Here is a 16,049-nt window from a genome sequence, read left to right on the forward strand (position 1 = left end):
AAAAACATGTCATTGTTATAGTATACAATTTTTTCTCCTTTTATAGATTGATCAAGACAGTTTGGAACCCTTGAGCCCAGATTCTACCTTAGGTATGTGAAATGTTTTTGGTTATCATCGATCTTCACAAGCAAAGAAGAAGTAGTTTCAAAAAGGTGCTGTGCATCCCTTATACCTGAACATTTCCATATGCAGGATGTCTGTGCGTATCTTCTGAAACAATTTTGTGCCCAAATCAAGATATGAACATGAAGATTTCATAATAAAATGTGCTGCACTTATTTTGCACAATAAGTTCCTCCCTGTCTATAAATGCACTGCCATTAATGGCCCACAAACTATGGGAGTCTGGCCTTCAGCTGACAGGTTGAATTAAGTGCATCACAGTTGTTGAAATGGTGATATTCACTCTAAAGACATTGCTAGCACACGGTATGTGTGTATTTTACAACCGCCGTAACATTTTGATACAAACATGTGAGTGAAGTGTGTGTGAAATGACAACTAACTACTTTGCAAAATGACTATTTGTGCTGTGAGTGAGAAAATGACGTGTGAAGAAAAAATGAGTTTCTGACATCTCCTGCTTATTATAGCAATAATACACGCATGCCACTTAAATGCAGAAAGCAGTGTCTACAATATTTTTTAGCCTTGTTACTGTACTGTGAAAAAGGAAAGGAAATGTGAAATGTGGGGAGGTGTTGACAATAAATAAAGCAACTCACTGAACCATGTCTTCCTATGGTGGAGAGTGCTTTAAGAAAGCACAAGCTGGGTAGTGATTTGGAAGAATAAAAACACAAGAGAAAGTCATATTAATGTGTTTTTTTTAAATGACTTTCACTTCAAAATGCCTTCTTTTCTCGGGTAGACTATTTTCATTTCTTTTTCAAAATAACAATGTGTGTGCTCTGTTTTGATTTTCAACATTTATGTAGATTTCATAGTAGTTCTGTATTTCAGTAGAACTGTTACACAATGTTAGATATCATTCAATGAAATAAAACAGGAAATTTTCTAGTGCATGAGATTTTGTGAATTAAGTCATTGCTCTCTCAGTTTTTCTTTTAATATCTGAGTGAAATTAATTTTAGAAGGAATGTCAAATTGCACAATTTTATTACTAAATATTTCCAACATATTGTGTGCTGTAGCCACATTGATTAAATGTATAATGACAGATAATAGATATAATTTTTCCAACAGAACAAAAAGTGTTCAAAAATATTTTTTGTTGATAATAGTTGACTGTATAAAAATTGAATATGCAGTGGCATGATTACTGTTATAGAATAAATACTGGCCATATTTGATTGCATTTTCCCATATGATAAGGCCGATGTCGATATTATTTATAAACACCAAAGTATTTGTGAAATAAAGAAATTTGGTTAGTGTCACTACACAACAAATGTCACTATGGGAACACTGCAGTCATTTATGGATTGAATAAAAGTCATTCTTTGTACATATTACTATATGACGTTGACTGACTTTAAAGAAAATCTGTTGTATGTAATGTGGCACTATTTCTTGTAAATGAAGGTGCATAAGGTATAAAAATGTTAGTGGTCAAGGAAAGAATGAACTGTGTTCGTGCTTTGATCAGCAGAGAAATGTACGGATCTGTTGTTAACAAGATGTTCCAGTACTTGCTGAAACTAATCAAAAGCTGCCTATAATGTTTAGAGGAATATGCTTTTGGCAAGTAAAGTATGGATTATTTCTTTAGAGAATTAAATACATCCGTCTGGGTGGATTCCCAGAGTTTAAGCAACTCTATCAGTACTGAACTCCAAAATGCAAAAATTTATTTCATTGCAACCTATTCTCTTCCTGTATAGTGCTTTTTGAACATTTGAAGTATGTACTTCTCTAACCTTCCATGTAGCCATGTGAGTTTCAAGGTCATGTAAAAGATAACTAAGAGGTTTGAACATGTATTTATATAAATGTAAAAACTCTGATAAAAACAAGGGAATATCTTTTAAAATATGTGAAAAGCTTAAATTTTGGGAGTCTTGACATTCAGTGGTATTAAATATTCATAGATGGTAAAATTCATTTTAATCTATAGAAGAAACACTTTAATGTCACAACCATGCAGAATACTACTTGTTCGTACAGGCTATCCTGACATGTAACTAAAGAATACATCACAAAACAGTCAAAATTAAGCTTTGGTCCCTAGATAAACATTAATTTGTATCTCTATAGCTGACCATCCATTTGTAACATATTCATATATGCTCGATGCAAAAGAATTGTTGTTGGCTTGTTTGGAAATCAGTAGGAGTTGGAGAGGCAAGATTGTCAAAGCTATACTGCCATTACCTGTGCCATTATATAAATATAACTATATTCATATGTACTACACTACTTATTTGATGGTTGTACCAGTATTAATGTTGTAGGATGATGGAGCTGCCAAGGTTGTGGAGTGTATATTCAGGAAATGGTTTGTGTGAAAATATCTTTTAATTCCATATGACCTTGTGTTGTTTATGAAATGTGTGTTCAAGGACAATTGCTTAAACAGGTAAATATGTGATACTGTAATGAATGAGATTCTTTAAATTTGATTTCAAAAATTTAACAGCTTCATTGCTGTTTTTAATCATATCTTCCATTTGTTACATTCTGTTTCATTTTAAGAAAACTGTTTCTCTGTCGTCAGCCTTTTAAGAAAATATTGTTACAAAATTTTAATTACTGTTTCAGTAAACTGATGATAATATCTGAGGAATAAGTTGCAATGTTTTAATGTTCCAAAGACTGCACTATTCCATGTGTAGTAGTATCTAGAGCCTAATGGCTAATTGTATTTGATTTTCAATTTAATAACAGTATAATATTTTTTGTAAAGAATTAATATGCAACAAACTCATTTCAAGAAATAGTTTTCTACAAATGATTTCATCTTCCATGTAATCTTAAAATATTTTAAAGTTGTAAAGCACAAATCCGAGTGGGTTTACAAATGAAGTCCATGGTTGAATGCCATTTTCAGTTGTGTAAATACAAATTGACTCTTTAATGTGGAAAATGTAAAATGTATGTGTATGTAGAGTTTAAATTAATTTCTGTGGCTGTTAAAAGCTCACAACACCAAATATCAATAAGAATAATAATGTAAATGGTGTGTAAAAGGAACATCAGATGTAAAGTTGTTCAGTAGCTTCTATGATTTCTTTTTTGATGCATTTCATCCAGTCCATTGTCTAAATCTTCTATAAGTTTTCTTTCAAGTAAACCATAGTACAAATTCAAAATCATTGTTGGTTATCATAAACAGTGACAGAGTTGAAATTAAACATTTCAGCTCTCTGTGCACACTCTTCTAACATCTCAGCATTTTAAGAAAATGGTACGTGTAGCATACAGCATACCTAAAACAGCAGGCCAGCTTTTACAAAAGGACTTTTTTTTTTAGTTATGCTATGATTAGAAAGATCCATGTACATAATTTCCAACAAATGTGAACATTGTTTATCTCTTTAAATGGATAACTTCAAGTGATTTAATAGTTTCTGTCTCTAGCACAGCAAGCAGTTGCTAGGTGGTTGTACAGCACTACATCCATTGTGTGAGAAAATTAACTACAAGTGGTCAAAATCTGAATACTTTTTCTATTCCAAGGTCTCCTGCTCTCATTTTGTAGGTATGGTGTGTAATTGAAGTTCTCTTACTTTTCTTTTTGGAACAGTGAGAATAAAGAAAGTTATTCAGTAAAGGTACAGAAATCATAACATACATAATAGATATTGCAGCATATTTCAAAGCATTCAAAGCCTTTAGAAACAAGATATCATGAAATTAAAAACAAATTTACATTGACATAATATTAGTCAAGGACTTTGTTTCATAAAAATAAAGGAGAAACTTTTACCTTACTCTTGCAGATGGTAAATGGAACTGTTTACCATTTGAATATACATTTACATTACTGGATAAAAATATGACAACAGCATAGCAGGCTGTTTTGCATGTTATCATCAGAATTTTCTGCCAGCCATGCATTTGATAAGCAATTGATTTAAAAAGAAGAGGGACATTCTTATACTTCAAAAAAAGAGTTTAATATCAAGAGGATTCTTAGCAACTGTTTATCAGTGTAAACAATGCTTAAGACTTTGCCAGAGCTCAGAATATGTGAGAGACCTTTCTGAAATTTTTATTACTAATTTTTCAAGATTGTTTTATGAGCATGCTACATGATAGTGATGTATCCATGCACACGTGTTGACACTATTCCAATAAACAATGAATACTGTAAAATTTATTTGCATTAAACAGCCAGTAGTTGTATAACTTAAAAATAACTAATGAAGCTTAATCACTTCCAGTAGACAAATATTTAGGCTGAGTATTTATTCCAATTCCATAATTCTTTCACTCACTCATTGGCATTTCTTAAACTATTACAGAATCCTACAATGGCAGTCATGAGTGAAAGCTGTCACCCGCAACAGCTTTATCAAATGGGTTCAGTAACCTAAAATTGCACTGATTGTCAGTAGGTTTACTGAAGTATCTAATAAATGGCATAAGATTCCTTTTACATAGCAGGCTTCTGAATCTTGTTTACTCTATAGTTTCCTGTGTGTTCATCTAGGTCAGGGAGTATTACCTAAGCAAGCTCTGTCACATTTTTTACAAATTTGATTACCATTGTAACGTATGGTTGTAAATACATTTCACCTTAACATTCCCCCGAAGTTTTAAATAACAACTGAGTTACTGTATTGGCATCCTAAGATACAATTTATTGTTTCTGTCTCCCTCAAAGTTCTTATGAACTAGCGACTGAAATTGTTGTACATCACAGAGTGTAAGTAAAACATGTGGATCAGTTTGTGTATTTGGAGCCCATATAATGCACAGTAAGTTGAAATGAGTAATAAAATACTACAGTTACAAAAACCAGAGTGACATGATAATTCTTTATGAAGACTTTTATTTAAACTGAATCCTTTTTGTTTGTATTAGTACTTCAGTTATCATTTGTGGGTAAACTATTCCCTACTTCTGTGTATCTCCACTATCTGCATACAAAATCTTTGTGACTGAAGCTTTTTCTGAAAAGAAGTATTATAAACTGAAGAGTTTTTCACTAGTTTTCAAGCACATTGCTGGATTTAAATATATTTCTTTAGTTCCTGGATGAACACTAACAGGCTGTGGCATGAGTTACAGTGAAAAAATTCTCTTCCGTAAATGCACATTGTCAACTAATTCCAGATTACATCTTAGGATTCAGCATGTTAATGCCTTCTAATATGCAGTACAATGTGCTTCTTACTCAATTCAAAATTATTCATGCATCTTCTCACTGTGTTCCTCAAAAATGAAAATGGTGCTGGGAGACTTCCAGTGGGTCTAAAATGACAGCTATCACCAATACACAAAACATTATGGATGTTTTTGTTATTTACCTATTTTTACTTTGGAGTCCCTATCATACAGAGCAAGTTGAAACAAGTAATAAAACATTACAATTATGAGAACCAGCCTGACATAGTAATTCATTTTGGAGATTTCTATTGCGCTGGACAAATTTTTATGTGGATCAGCACTTCAAAGGTGATAAGTGAGGAAACCATTCTCTGTGTTTGTATCTCTGTGCAGTTTGGATATAAAATATCTTTTCGGTCCAACTGTAAATGAACAGATACTGAAGATCATGTACGAATTTGCAAGATAGATGTCATATTGTAGTTCAAGCTGCTTCCACAGAATACATCATTTAAGAATTGGTCCTCCAATCTGGACAAGTATTTTCTCCTTGTTTGATGGCATGCAACTTCCATGTTCTTATTATTTAATACTTTTTTCTACTTAACCCTGTTGCTCAGATAGTTTAGTTCATGAACATCAGCCAGTAGCTTGCTTCCATAGGTATTATATTGCTTTCCTTGAACTGAATGGTTTTATCATGTTCTGCCCTTGTCTAAAGATAAAAAAAGTGGCAGGGTAAACATATAAAATTATTTGATGAACCTCAGCTAACTCAGCCAATGCCTTTCAGAAACAAAGTGCGTCAATGGAAAAAGAAATAAAATGGCATTTTGTACTCCTCTTGGTAGTGACTTCTACACAGCAGTTTGGGAGTGTTCTTAATTGGTATATGATCATTCAGTCTTTACATGCCAAAGGTATCTCTTCTCTCAGTACTTAAGCAGCTACTTTTTGTGTTGGTACAGATAATTCACTAGAATGTTTTGCTGAGTTACTTGCTCTTTACAGTTTGCAACAGTAAGAGATTTGAATTCCGTACAAACTTACCAAACGAGAATTTGAAGTTCCCACCAGTAAAGCATTCATTCTTGTCCATAAGTGCTTGGTTGAGTTCAGTTCATCTGCAACTCAACTTTGTCTCTCTTTCTGAACTGAATACTTTGTGGTCACTTATGTATAATGAATTTTTTCACTTCTGTCAGAACTGCTACAACCAGAAGGAATAAGTATGACTCTTCTTATGGAGGCATCATACTTTGTTAAGAAGTTAGACTTTTCATCTGAGAGGGGGTCTGGGCACCACAAAAGCAAAGGTCAAGGCCAGTTAAATGGAAATTGCCTTTTGTTGCTGGATTGGGTGTTGACTCAGATGAGATGTTGTTAAAAACTCTGTTAGTTCAGTGAAGGATGTTGACTGTCAGAAGAAGAGCACTGCAAGGCCTTCATCAGCTGACAAAACTGCCTGAAAAAGACAAGCATGTTCATTATTGAAATATTACTGAGTATTTTATTTGACACCATGTCTGAAAGTCTCAGCAATATTTATTACATTTGCAAAGCATGAAACAGCATAATAAGAAAGCATTCCAGTCCTATTTACTGCTGAATTCTTTCTAAAAACATTATCATTTTGCTGGTATGAGTTACAGGAACCATATTGTTCATAACTTTGGGATTCTCAGACAGTACTGCACTGACGAAGTATGGAAGTAGGCCTACTACACTAACGATATGATGACTGTGTGTCACCTTTGTTCAGTAAGCTTGTTGTAACCTCCGTAAAACTTGGTGTACCTTAATTTTCCCAAACTGGGGAACATTCTATGTGGCTACAGCGTTACATGTTGGATAATATCTCTGGCAATGTGATGATACACACTGTATGAGGTTTCCAAACTTCTGTGTATGAGGACTTGCATTGTTAAAAAGATGTCTGCCCCCAGTGTTTATAGGATTTAACTGTATAGCTCACAGTTTTGAGTTGTATGCAGTACCTGACTGTCCTGTCAGCTATCACTTATACATGGCACTCTAGAAGTTGAGATATGTAAGAATAGCATCTGTTGGCAGGCAGTATAAGAATAATACTGAGTGAAAGGTTAGGGCTGAGTCTGGTGGCACCCACTGCAGTCTGCTTTAGTTGTGAAACATGATCAGGGAATCACTGCTCCCAAAAGGTGCCTTTTGCTAATTAGAAAAGTGTCACATACAGATACACAATTTGTCTTGCAAGTGTTTCTTTCAAGAATCACACTAAGCTGATGTACAAAAATTCCCATCCACTCTTTTTGAAAGTACATGATAGATTTCGTTGAAATTCTTTCAACCATTTCCAACTAATAGTTTCTGTCCCCCCCCCACCCATGTTGCATTGGTGTTTTTCTGTAAGTTCTTTGTATGATTGTTTTTAACTCCATATTATGTTCTCTATTCTTATTACATGTTCATGTTGATCACTCTTAACGAATATCAGGAAAGTTATTTCAGTGGCAGCTTCTTTGCCATTTGTTGCTTGTCTGATTTCATGTTACCTTGTCTTCTTAATTCTGGTTATAACCGAACTTGTTTATGTGTGAATTTTGCTTGTGTCACTGTCCATGAGAGCACTTATGTAGAATTTTTAAGTAAGTATGTTTAGAATAATAAGTTTTATGGTGCCATAGGCATTGACACTTGTAAAGAAATTTGGTTATACTTGCTGTGTTTCACTGTTTGTTTGTTGCTCTCTGACAGTATCCTTGTAAATGATACCAGGAAGATATTGTATTGCAATTCTGTTGCAGCAGTTTACTGGGCTGTGTTCCATCTATAATATTCATAATTGTTTTTTATTTTTCAGTTTTAGACCAAGTTTCATGTTCCACATATTTGGATTGTCCCTTAGCACATATTAAAGTTACTTCATAGCACAGACCACCTACATGAACTTTAGCAGACAAAAGGCCTTTTCTAGAAATTGCATTGTTTAACTGATCACATTGATAGGTAGTGTATACAGCACTTTATAGCATGATATCTTTCTTATTTCAAATTACTCTTGAATGTCTATTTGTGTATGAAGACACTTTAATAGTTGTGGTAAGGTATGTTTATTTCGACAACCAAGAATATCAGCTGATTCAGAAACTGCAAGCCCTCACAAATCTTATTTCTGGTGGAATCTCACAATTTTTTTCAGTAAAAGGAAATATTATTGAAAAAAATTCCAAACACTTCACTTTTAGAATTTTTGTAACAGACATGAATTCATTTTGAAGATGGAATTCTAAACTAATCTTTGGCATGCCACTTCACAAAACATTTTCTTTTTATACTCCCATGGTTGCATTTCCACTGATGTCAGCTGCAAGGCCATTGCTAAAATGATAATAATAATGCTTGTAACTGAATGTCAGAAACAAACATTTAACTTATCTGAAAGTTAACATTTGTAACTGAAATTGTATCTGGTACTGAAATAATAATTTCATTTGGATTATTATTTCCATGAATGGTTGTGTACAACTTGTCTATAAAGCATGCTTGCTGTACTATCATTACACCAAAAACTATAGTGTGCACAAAGGAAAAAGTATTGCTGTCACTGTTTCTTCTCCTCACCTGGGTATATATTTAATTTTGAACTAAAATTTAATGTGTAATGTATTGCTGTCACTGTTTTTTTTCTCATCTAAGAATATTTTTTAGTGTAAGCAGTGCACTGCACCTGCAGCTATAATTTTGTTAAAGTTTTTATCATGAAGAAAATGAATTTCCCCTCTCCTATTTTTGCATGTTTCAGAGTTTCCTTAAAACAATTTGAACGTGTGATTAATTCTAAATTGGTGAAGTTTTATTTATTTGGACAATTTATTTCCTTACTTACATGGTGTAACATTAGTCACTTTTACACAAGTGTTCCTGTCACTTATAATTTTGTTAAAACTGTTACATATCTCTCTGTTCCTTGTTTATGGAGAAAACAAGGAAAGTGATGTTTAAGACCAGTTAAGCAGTTGGTGTAATTTATTGCTGTGAAGTGATTTGAAGAATTTGCTAATAATATCTTGTTATTAATGCAAAGTAACTAATTATGTGATAATTTATCTTACTATATTCTTATATCTGTTGAAAAAGGATCAAATTATAGTTTGGCTTGAAGAGTGATGTTCTGTGCTAGAAAGAGTTTACCAACAAAGGTATAGACCAGGACCATATACTCTTATCCTTATGGAGCTGTATAAATTGTTACCTAATGTAAAAATGTGTTCCAAAGAAAGGAAAATGAGAAATTCTAATCTCACCTTTTCTTTATTTAATTCCCTTACCTAACTGATGTCTGAGATAATGTGTGAAAAGAGTGAAAAAATGTAACTATAACCTTACAGTACAACAAGCACTTCAAAATATGTTGCAAGTCACATTATAATACTCAGCTCAGAAGACATAGTACATGTACAAATAAATGTAGTAGAACATTAATTATAAAATTGCAACACTACAACTAGGAAATAAAGTGTCGCCTTGAGTAAATATATTGCTACACTAGATACAGATTACACAGAAATGAGAAAGCATGACAGCTTTAAGTGTGTAGTTATCAGACAACACAAAGCATTTATGACTACTTGCTCTTCCTATTCTTCCAGTAGTCTTTCATTCATTCACTAAAGGCCCTCTTCCTTTCTTTGGTCCACTTTGGTCTTTGTGTGCTGTCTCCTCTGATATTATTCCTACTTGTGTATTTTGTGTCTGTAGATGCTTTTGTCTGTGATGTCAGCTGACTCTACCTGTGCTTTTTCCTGATCAATTTTGTCTTGTGCTATCCAAGGTGTAGTGGTTTTGAGCCTCTGTATGTATCTGAGTATTCTCTTGGTGAGTGTGGTCTGTGGGAGTCTGCTGATGTGGCCGTAAAATTTTAGTTGCTTTTTTCTGATGTCTGCTGCGAGGTTGGACAACTTCTCTGTGGTGTCTCTGGAGTGAAGCCTCTATCCTTCACCTGTGATTTTTGGTCCAACAATTTTCCTCATAATTTTTCTTTCCTCCGTGAGGATCTTCTCTAGATTGCCCTTGGTGTGTAGCGTCAGTGTCTCGCAGGTGTATGGCACCTCAGGCTTGATTACAGTATTGCAGTGACTAATTTTGATGGAGGTGGACAGACGTTTTTTGTTGTAGATACCATGTGTTTTGTATAACACTCTCTTCATCTTCAGTAACCTAGTGATCTGGTGATTTTCTCCTTTCCTGTTGGTTCAAGTACTTCCCCTAGGTATTTAAAATGTGTTACTCTGTTGATTTTGCCATATTTTGTGTTACTCTGTTGATTTTGCCATATTTTGTGTTTAAATTTAGTACGTCGAATTTCATGCAGAAGAACTGTTTTTTGGAAGTAGATCTCTAACCCTACCTTTTCTGTGGACTCTTTCAGTACTTCTACCTGTCTGATTGCTGTGGTTTCGTTGTCTGCAAGTAGTGCCAGGTCATTTGCAAAGGCTTAACAGCCAACTTCCAGTTCATCCTTGGGTCGTTCTGGTCACTCTGGTTTCCAGTATCCTTGTAATTTCAGCTCATTCACCCATTCCTTAATGGCTTTGTCCAACACTAGGTTGAAGAGGAGTGGTGAGAGACCATCACCCTGATGCATGCCTGTCCTGATCTCAAAGAGTTCAGAGATTTCCCCCATAAATTTCACTTTTGATGTCATGTTTGTCAGTGTCTGTTTGATCATTCACAGTGTCTTGTTGTCCAAACCTTGTTCGTATAGGATGTTGAATAATGACTAGCAGTCAACAGAGTCATATGCTTTCTTAAAGTCAACGAAAGTGCAAATGAGTGTTATATTTCTGAGGGTTCTGATTTTTAGTGTAGTCTTCAGATTGAAGATTTGCTCTGCACAGGAGCCCGTCTGGTACTCCCCAATCTTGTGTTCCAGCTGGTACCGTGTCCTTTTGAGAGGGCATGCTGAAAGGATATTGTGTGTGACTTGTAGTAGGGAATCGCCCCTGTAATTGTTTATGTCTGTGCGGTCGCCTTTGTTATGTAATGGATGAATCAGTGCACATTTCCAGTCATCTGGTAGCTTTTGTGATGTCCTCATGTCTGTGATAATCTGTGAGAGTTCTCTAAGTGAGTTTGGTCTGAAGTTTTTCCGTAGTTTGACCACTATACTTTCTTCACCAGATGTTCTGTTGTTTTTGAGTTTGAGGATGTGTCTGTGGACCTCCACTAGTGTTGGGGGTAGTGAGTCTGTGTGCTTCTCTGTTGGTTCTTCCTCTGGGAATATCTCTGTGGGTTCTGGGCAATCCAGAAGTTCTGAGAAATACTGTGCCAGCACTTTGCAGTTATGCTTATTTGCCAGTGTCAATTTTCCATCACTTTTTCTGAAGCAGAGGTTCAGTGGTGTGTATCCTCAGATTTGCCCAGCAAGCATCCTGTAGGAATCCCTTGTGTTGCAGTTTCAGAAGCCCAACTTTTCTTCATGAATTTTCTCTTGGCTTGTCTGATAATTTTTGCAGTTGTTTTTCATGTTTCATTGAAAGCCTGTAAATTTTCTGAGGATCTTTTGCTATTATATTTCTGGTATGCAAATTTCCTAGTGATGAGTGCATTCTCACAATCGGTGTCCCACCAAGGCTGTTTGATGTTCTTGTCCAGAGAAATGAGGGCTTGTGCTTTTTCTGTGATTTTTCGGTGGAAATTTACATGTTCTTTTTCCCAAGCTTCTTTCAGTCCAGATTCTGTGATCTTCTTTGTGTCAAATTTTGGTAAAGGGGTTTTCTTATTGAAACTTCTCTTTGGGGTGAATCTGACTTTCGCACATGTGAGGTAATAATTCGAGTTGATGTTGGCCCCGTTGCACACCTGCATATTGTGGATCTCTTTTTGTACTGGGTGTGAGATTGCCACATGGTCAATGTGGAACTCAGCGCCAGGTTTTTTTTTTTTTCTTTCTGTGGCCTTTTTTGAGGGATGTCAACATGAGCTTGAGGTTGCTCTGTTGGCAGAGTTCTATGAGTCACGTGGCATTCTTCAGTAAATTTATGCACTGGATAATTTCTGTCGGTTTTCCTGTGTTATTTTCCTCTGTCAGTCTGTGCAATAAAGTCACGCAGGAAGAGTTTGACATCATCTCTGGGGACTTTGGACATCACTTTCTTGGGGGTCAACCTGAATTTTTCGGTGGCCTATGGTCTTTCTTGTTACTCTGGTTATTGGGGGTGTGTGTGTTGAAAAGTGTGTGCTTTTCGATAGTGCACAGAACCCACATAGCCATCAGTCAGTTGTGTACTTGTGTAACTTCTTTTATGGATTTGACTATGCTCTTGTGAACCATGAAGGCCATCGCTAGTAGTGGAGCAATGCACTTGTTAGTTTTGCTTTTGAAGATGCTGTATTTGCTGTAGTCCTTGGTGTCTTCATCTGTGATGCGAGTCTCCAGGAGCGCAAGGATTAGAATGTTCTGTCTATCGAGGTCTGCCACTAGGTTTTGCAGCTTTCCAGGCTGTATGAGAGTGTTAATGTTGAGAGTCCCTAAGTATGTTGTTGTCTTGAGTGGGAGGTTGCCAGAGAACTCTGATTTTCTCTGTATTCACAGAAGCCCGGATCCCCCAGAATCGGAATGCCTTGCTGCTGTCTCTTGGAGGATGAATTGATTACCACCTGGAGTGTTGCTGTTATTACTTCCATGAGCCACAGTTGCTTGTAAGCAATGGTGTCCAGTGGTTGCCCACTAGGCTTGTTAGAAGCAGGGATTGTCACAGCCGCAGCTCTTGGTGAAGAGACGCTGACCATACTGCCGCTTGCTCCAAGTCAGAGGTAGCATGGATTTTGGTTGTCATTTTGGTCTGCAGATGATATTTTATTTCCCACCTACCCTGCATATCTGCCAGGCATTCCCCTATCCATCACTGGGGCCATGCCAGTGTCCCTAACAGTACATGTAACAATGCAAAAAATGAGATACCAGAGCACAATTTGGACGAGTACACTTTCCTTATGATACAAGTATCATCAATTGCACAAGTATCACAGCAATATCTCTTTAGCATTTTGCTTCAGATGCTCCACTTTAAGAGAATTAATATGCTTTACACACCCTGTCAGTATACTAGGTAGAAAAGTCCTGGTGGGGCAGACCTTATATCGAGGATACAACATGAAAATTACATAGCTTGCAGAGAGAGAGAGAGAGAGAGAGAGAGAGAGAGAGAGAGGGGGGGGGGGGGGAATGGTGACACAACAAATAAGACACTCGACTCTTATCTAGATGGAGCATCTTGTTAGAAATAACCCTCTGCATTGTGTGTTCTAACCCACAGATTAGAAACTATACATGCTCACTCGCCATTTTCCTTCAATAATATAGGTCAAAATGCATGCCTACTGTACATTTCAGGAGGTATCAACCTTTCAATCATGAAAATATTATTTGTGAATAACAGACTGGTTACTGAATTCCTACATGCATGTTATGTAAATTAACACAGTTAGATAAATTAAGATGTCACTCATTAGCAAACAAAATCATATCCAAAATTTCCTCTACATTGGGAATGCTGGAACCATTCACATCACAAAACATCTTTTTATTTCTCACATGATTTCTACCGCTGCATGACAGCTGTTTTCTATTACAGTATTTAGCAACAAATTGTTTCCAGTTAATATGTTTATTATTCATTCTGTAACTGACATATTTAGTAGTTCAAGTCCATTTCCAATTATTTCATCTCAGGTATTCACCTTCTGTTTGATTCAGTTTTTCACATAAGGATTCACAAGATTGAGACAGTTGTTAATTTTGTGAGAATGACAACTAGGATGAAGTTTAACACTAAAATAATTGTGAATATGAATTTTAAATACTTACTTTCCTTCTGTGATAGGATGTTTGCTGTCCGCATAAGCAATAAAGCTACTTTTGCACCATCTGTATGTTAAAGTGTGACTGAAAATGAAAGAGGTTTTTCACTGAAGCATACAGCAAATGTTCAAAGACAGCAGAAGACAGATGTCATAAATTCGTATTCACAATTATTTTTCCCTTAAATTTCATCTGTCACTGCTGTCCTGAAAGTAATAGCTGTCTCATATTGTTTATTGCTGGAAAGAAAACTAAAGGAGAAATAAAGTGAAAAAGCTGAATTGAAGTATTTCAAAACTGAGAATAACTCCTAAGTGCTTTGGACATAGTAGGAACAATAAACATACTGTGACCAGGTACTGAATATTGGATGAAATATCCTAATCTTGTGTTACAGTCATGATACACTACAAAGGAAACCTGTCAGTGAATAAAGTTAAATCTGTTTTGCTATGTGTTTGGAACAACTATCAACTATCAGTTTAAAACTGAGCTCCAGAGATATTGACTGCTTATGTATTTTGTGTGAACAAACAAACAATGGAAAAACCAGGATGGAATGTCACACTATTATGAGACAAAAAGTTGCTACTCACCATATAGTGGAGATGCTGAGTTGCAGATGGGCACAACAAAAAGACTTTCACTTCACCAACAATGCTTGCTCTCTCTCTCTCTCTCTCTCTCTCTCTCTCTCTCTCTCACACACACACACACACACACACACACACACACACACACACACACGCAACTCCTCACACACACAACTGTAGTCTCAGGCAACTGAAAGCACATTGCCAGTGTGTGGGCAGTGTGGTTCCAGTTGCCTGAGACTGCAGTCGAGTGTGTGAGTTGCATTTGCATGAATGTGTGAGTGTGCGTTTGTGTGTCTGTTACTGATGAAGGCCAGTGGCCAAAAGCTTTAATTGAGAAAGTCTTTTTGTGGTGCCTATCCACAACCCAGCATCTCTGCTATATGGCGAGTAGCAACTTTACTTCTCATAATATTGTGTAAACAAACCTAAAACTGCATGTCTCTCAGGTGTGCCATTTCATCACATTTTGTACATTCCATAATATTTCCTCAAGGTAACTGTTCAATATCATCAGCAACAAGCAAGGAACCTGATATCATCAGTGGCAAGCAAGCAACTCAATAGAAAATGCACTACTTTCAAATGCGGACTCCATCAGGACTGTCACAATGTGGACATTGAGAGTTGCTACTTGACACCAGTAACAAATGGCCACCTCTTGATGATTCTGAGCAGTTGCCTTGAAGAGCCATTGTGGGATACACAAAACATGATATGGCAGCAGACATGAGAGCCATATAGTGAATATATCCATCAGGAAAAGCTGAAGAGGGAAACACAAGAATACTCGGACAAACCACTAGGGTGTAAAGGAAAACATTTAAAATAAGTGCAGTAAGGCTACCACTGAGCCATCACACTGTCTGCTCACAAAGGTCAGCAAAACCTAAGACAAGGCAATTATTACCCAAAGGCTTACTATATCTCTGTATTTTGATGCAGGACACAGAACTGAACATAAAGTGAACAAATAACACAAAGGTGGATAGTTACAAACTAGGTAAGGTTTGTGATTTGATATATAGGTATTACACGGTATGTCAATGAAAATGATGAAGGTTAATACTCTAGTAATGGGAATGGCAGGCACAAAAATGAGGAAAGGCATTCATTCACTTATAGCAGAATTTACCCTCGTTTTTTTAATAAGTACATATCATCCTCTCTCTCTCTCTCTCTCTCTCTCTCTCTCACACACACACACACACACACACACACACACACACACACACACACTATCTCTCTGTAAAGGTGGTCAAAAGTACTAAATACTTACAGACCATGTGGAATGCACCTGTTGTAATGTCATGTACTTAATGAATGATAGTTGCCTTTTGCAATAAAAATTTGTTAAGACTGTTATACAGATT

General features: G+C 36.0%; 1 protein-coding gene across 1 annotated transcript in view; it reads left to right on the forward strand.

Moving 5' to 3' along the window:
- Nucleotides 1-9,518, forward strand: part of LOC126484254 (trichohyalin-like) — a 731,617-nt gene extending 722,099 nt beyond the window's left edge. Inside the window, exon 20 of the mRNA XM_050107675.1 lies at nt 47-9,518. Coding sequence (XP_049963632.1) covers nt 47-100 — 54 coding nt within the window. The 3' untranslated portion in view covers nt 101-9,518. The remainder of the gene's footprint in view (nt 1-46) is intronic.
- The last annotated feature ends 6,531 nt before the right edge of the window (nt 9,519-16,049 follow it).

This window comes from Schistocerca serialis, chromosome 6 (assembly GCF_023864345.2).
Source record: "Schistocerca serialis cubense isolate TAMUIC-IGC-003099 chromosome 6, iqSchSeri2.2, whole genome shotgun sequence".
Lineage (NCBI taxonomy): Eukaryota > Metazoa > Arthropoda > Insecta > Orthoptera > Acrididae > Schistocerca > Schistocerca serialis.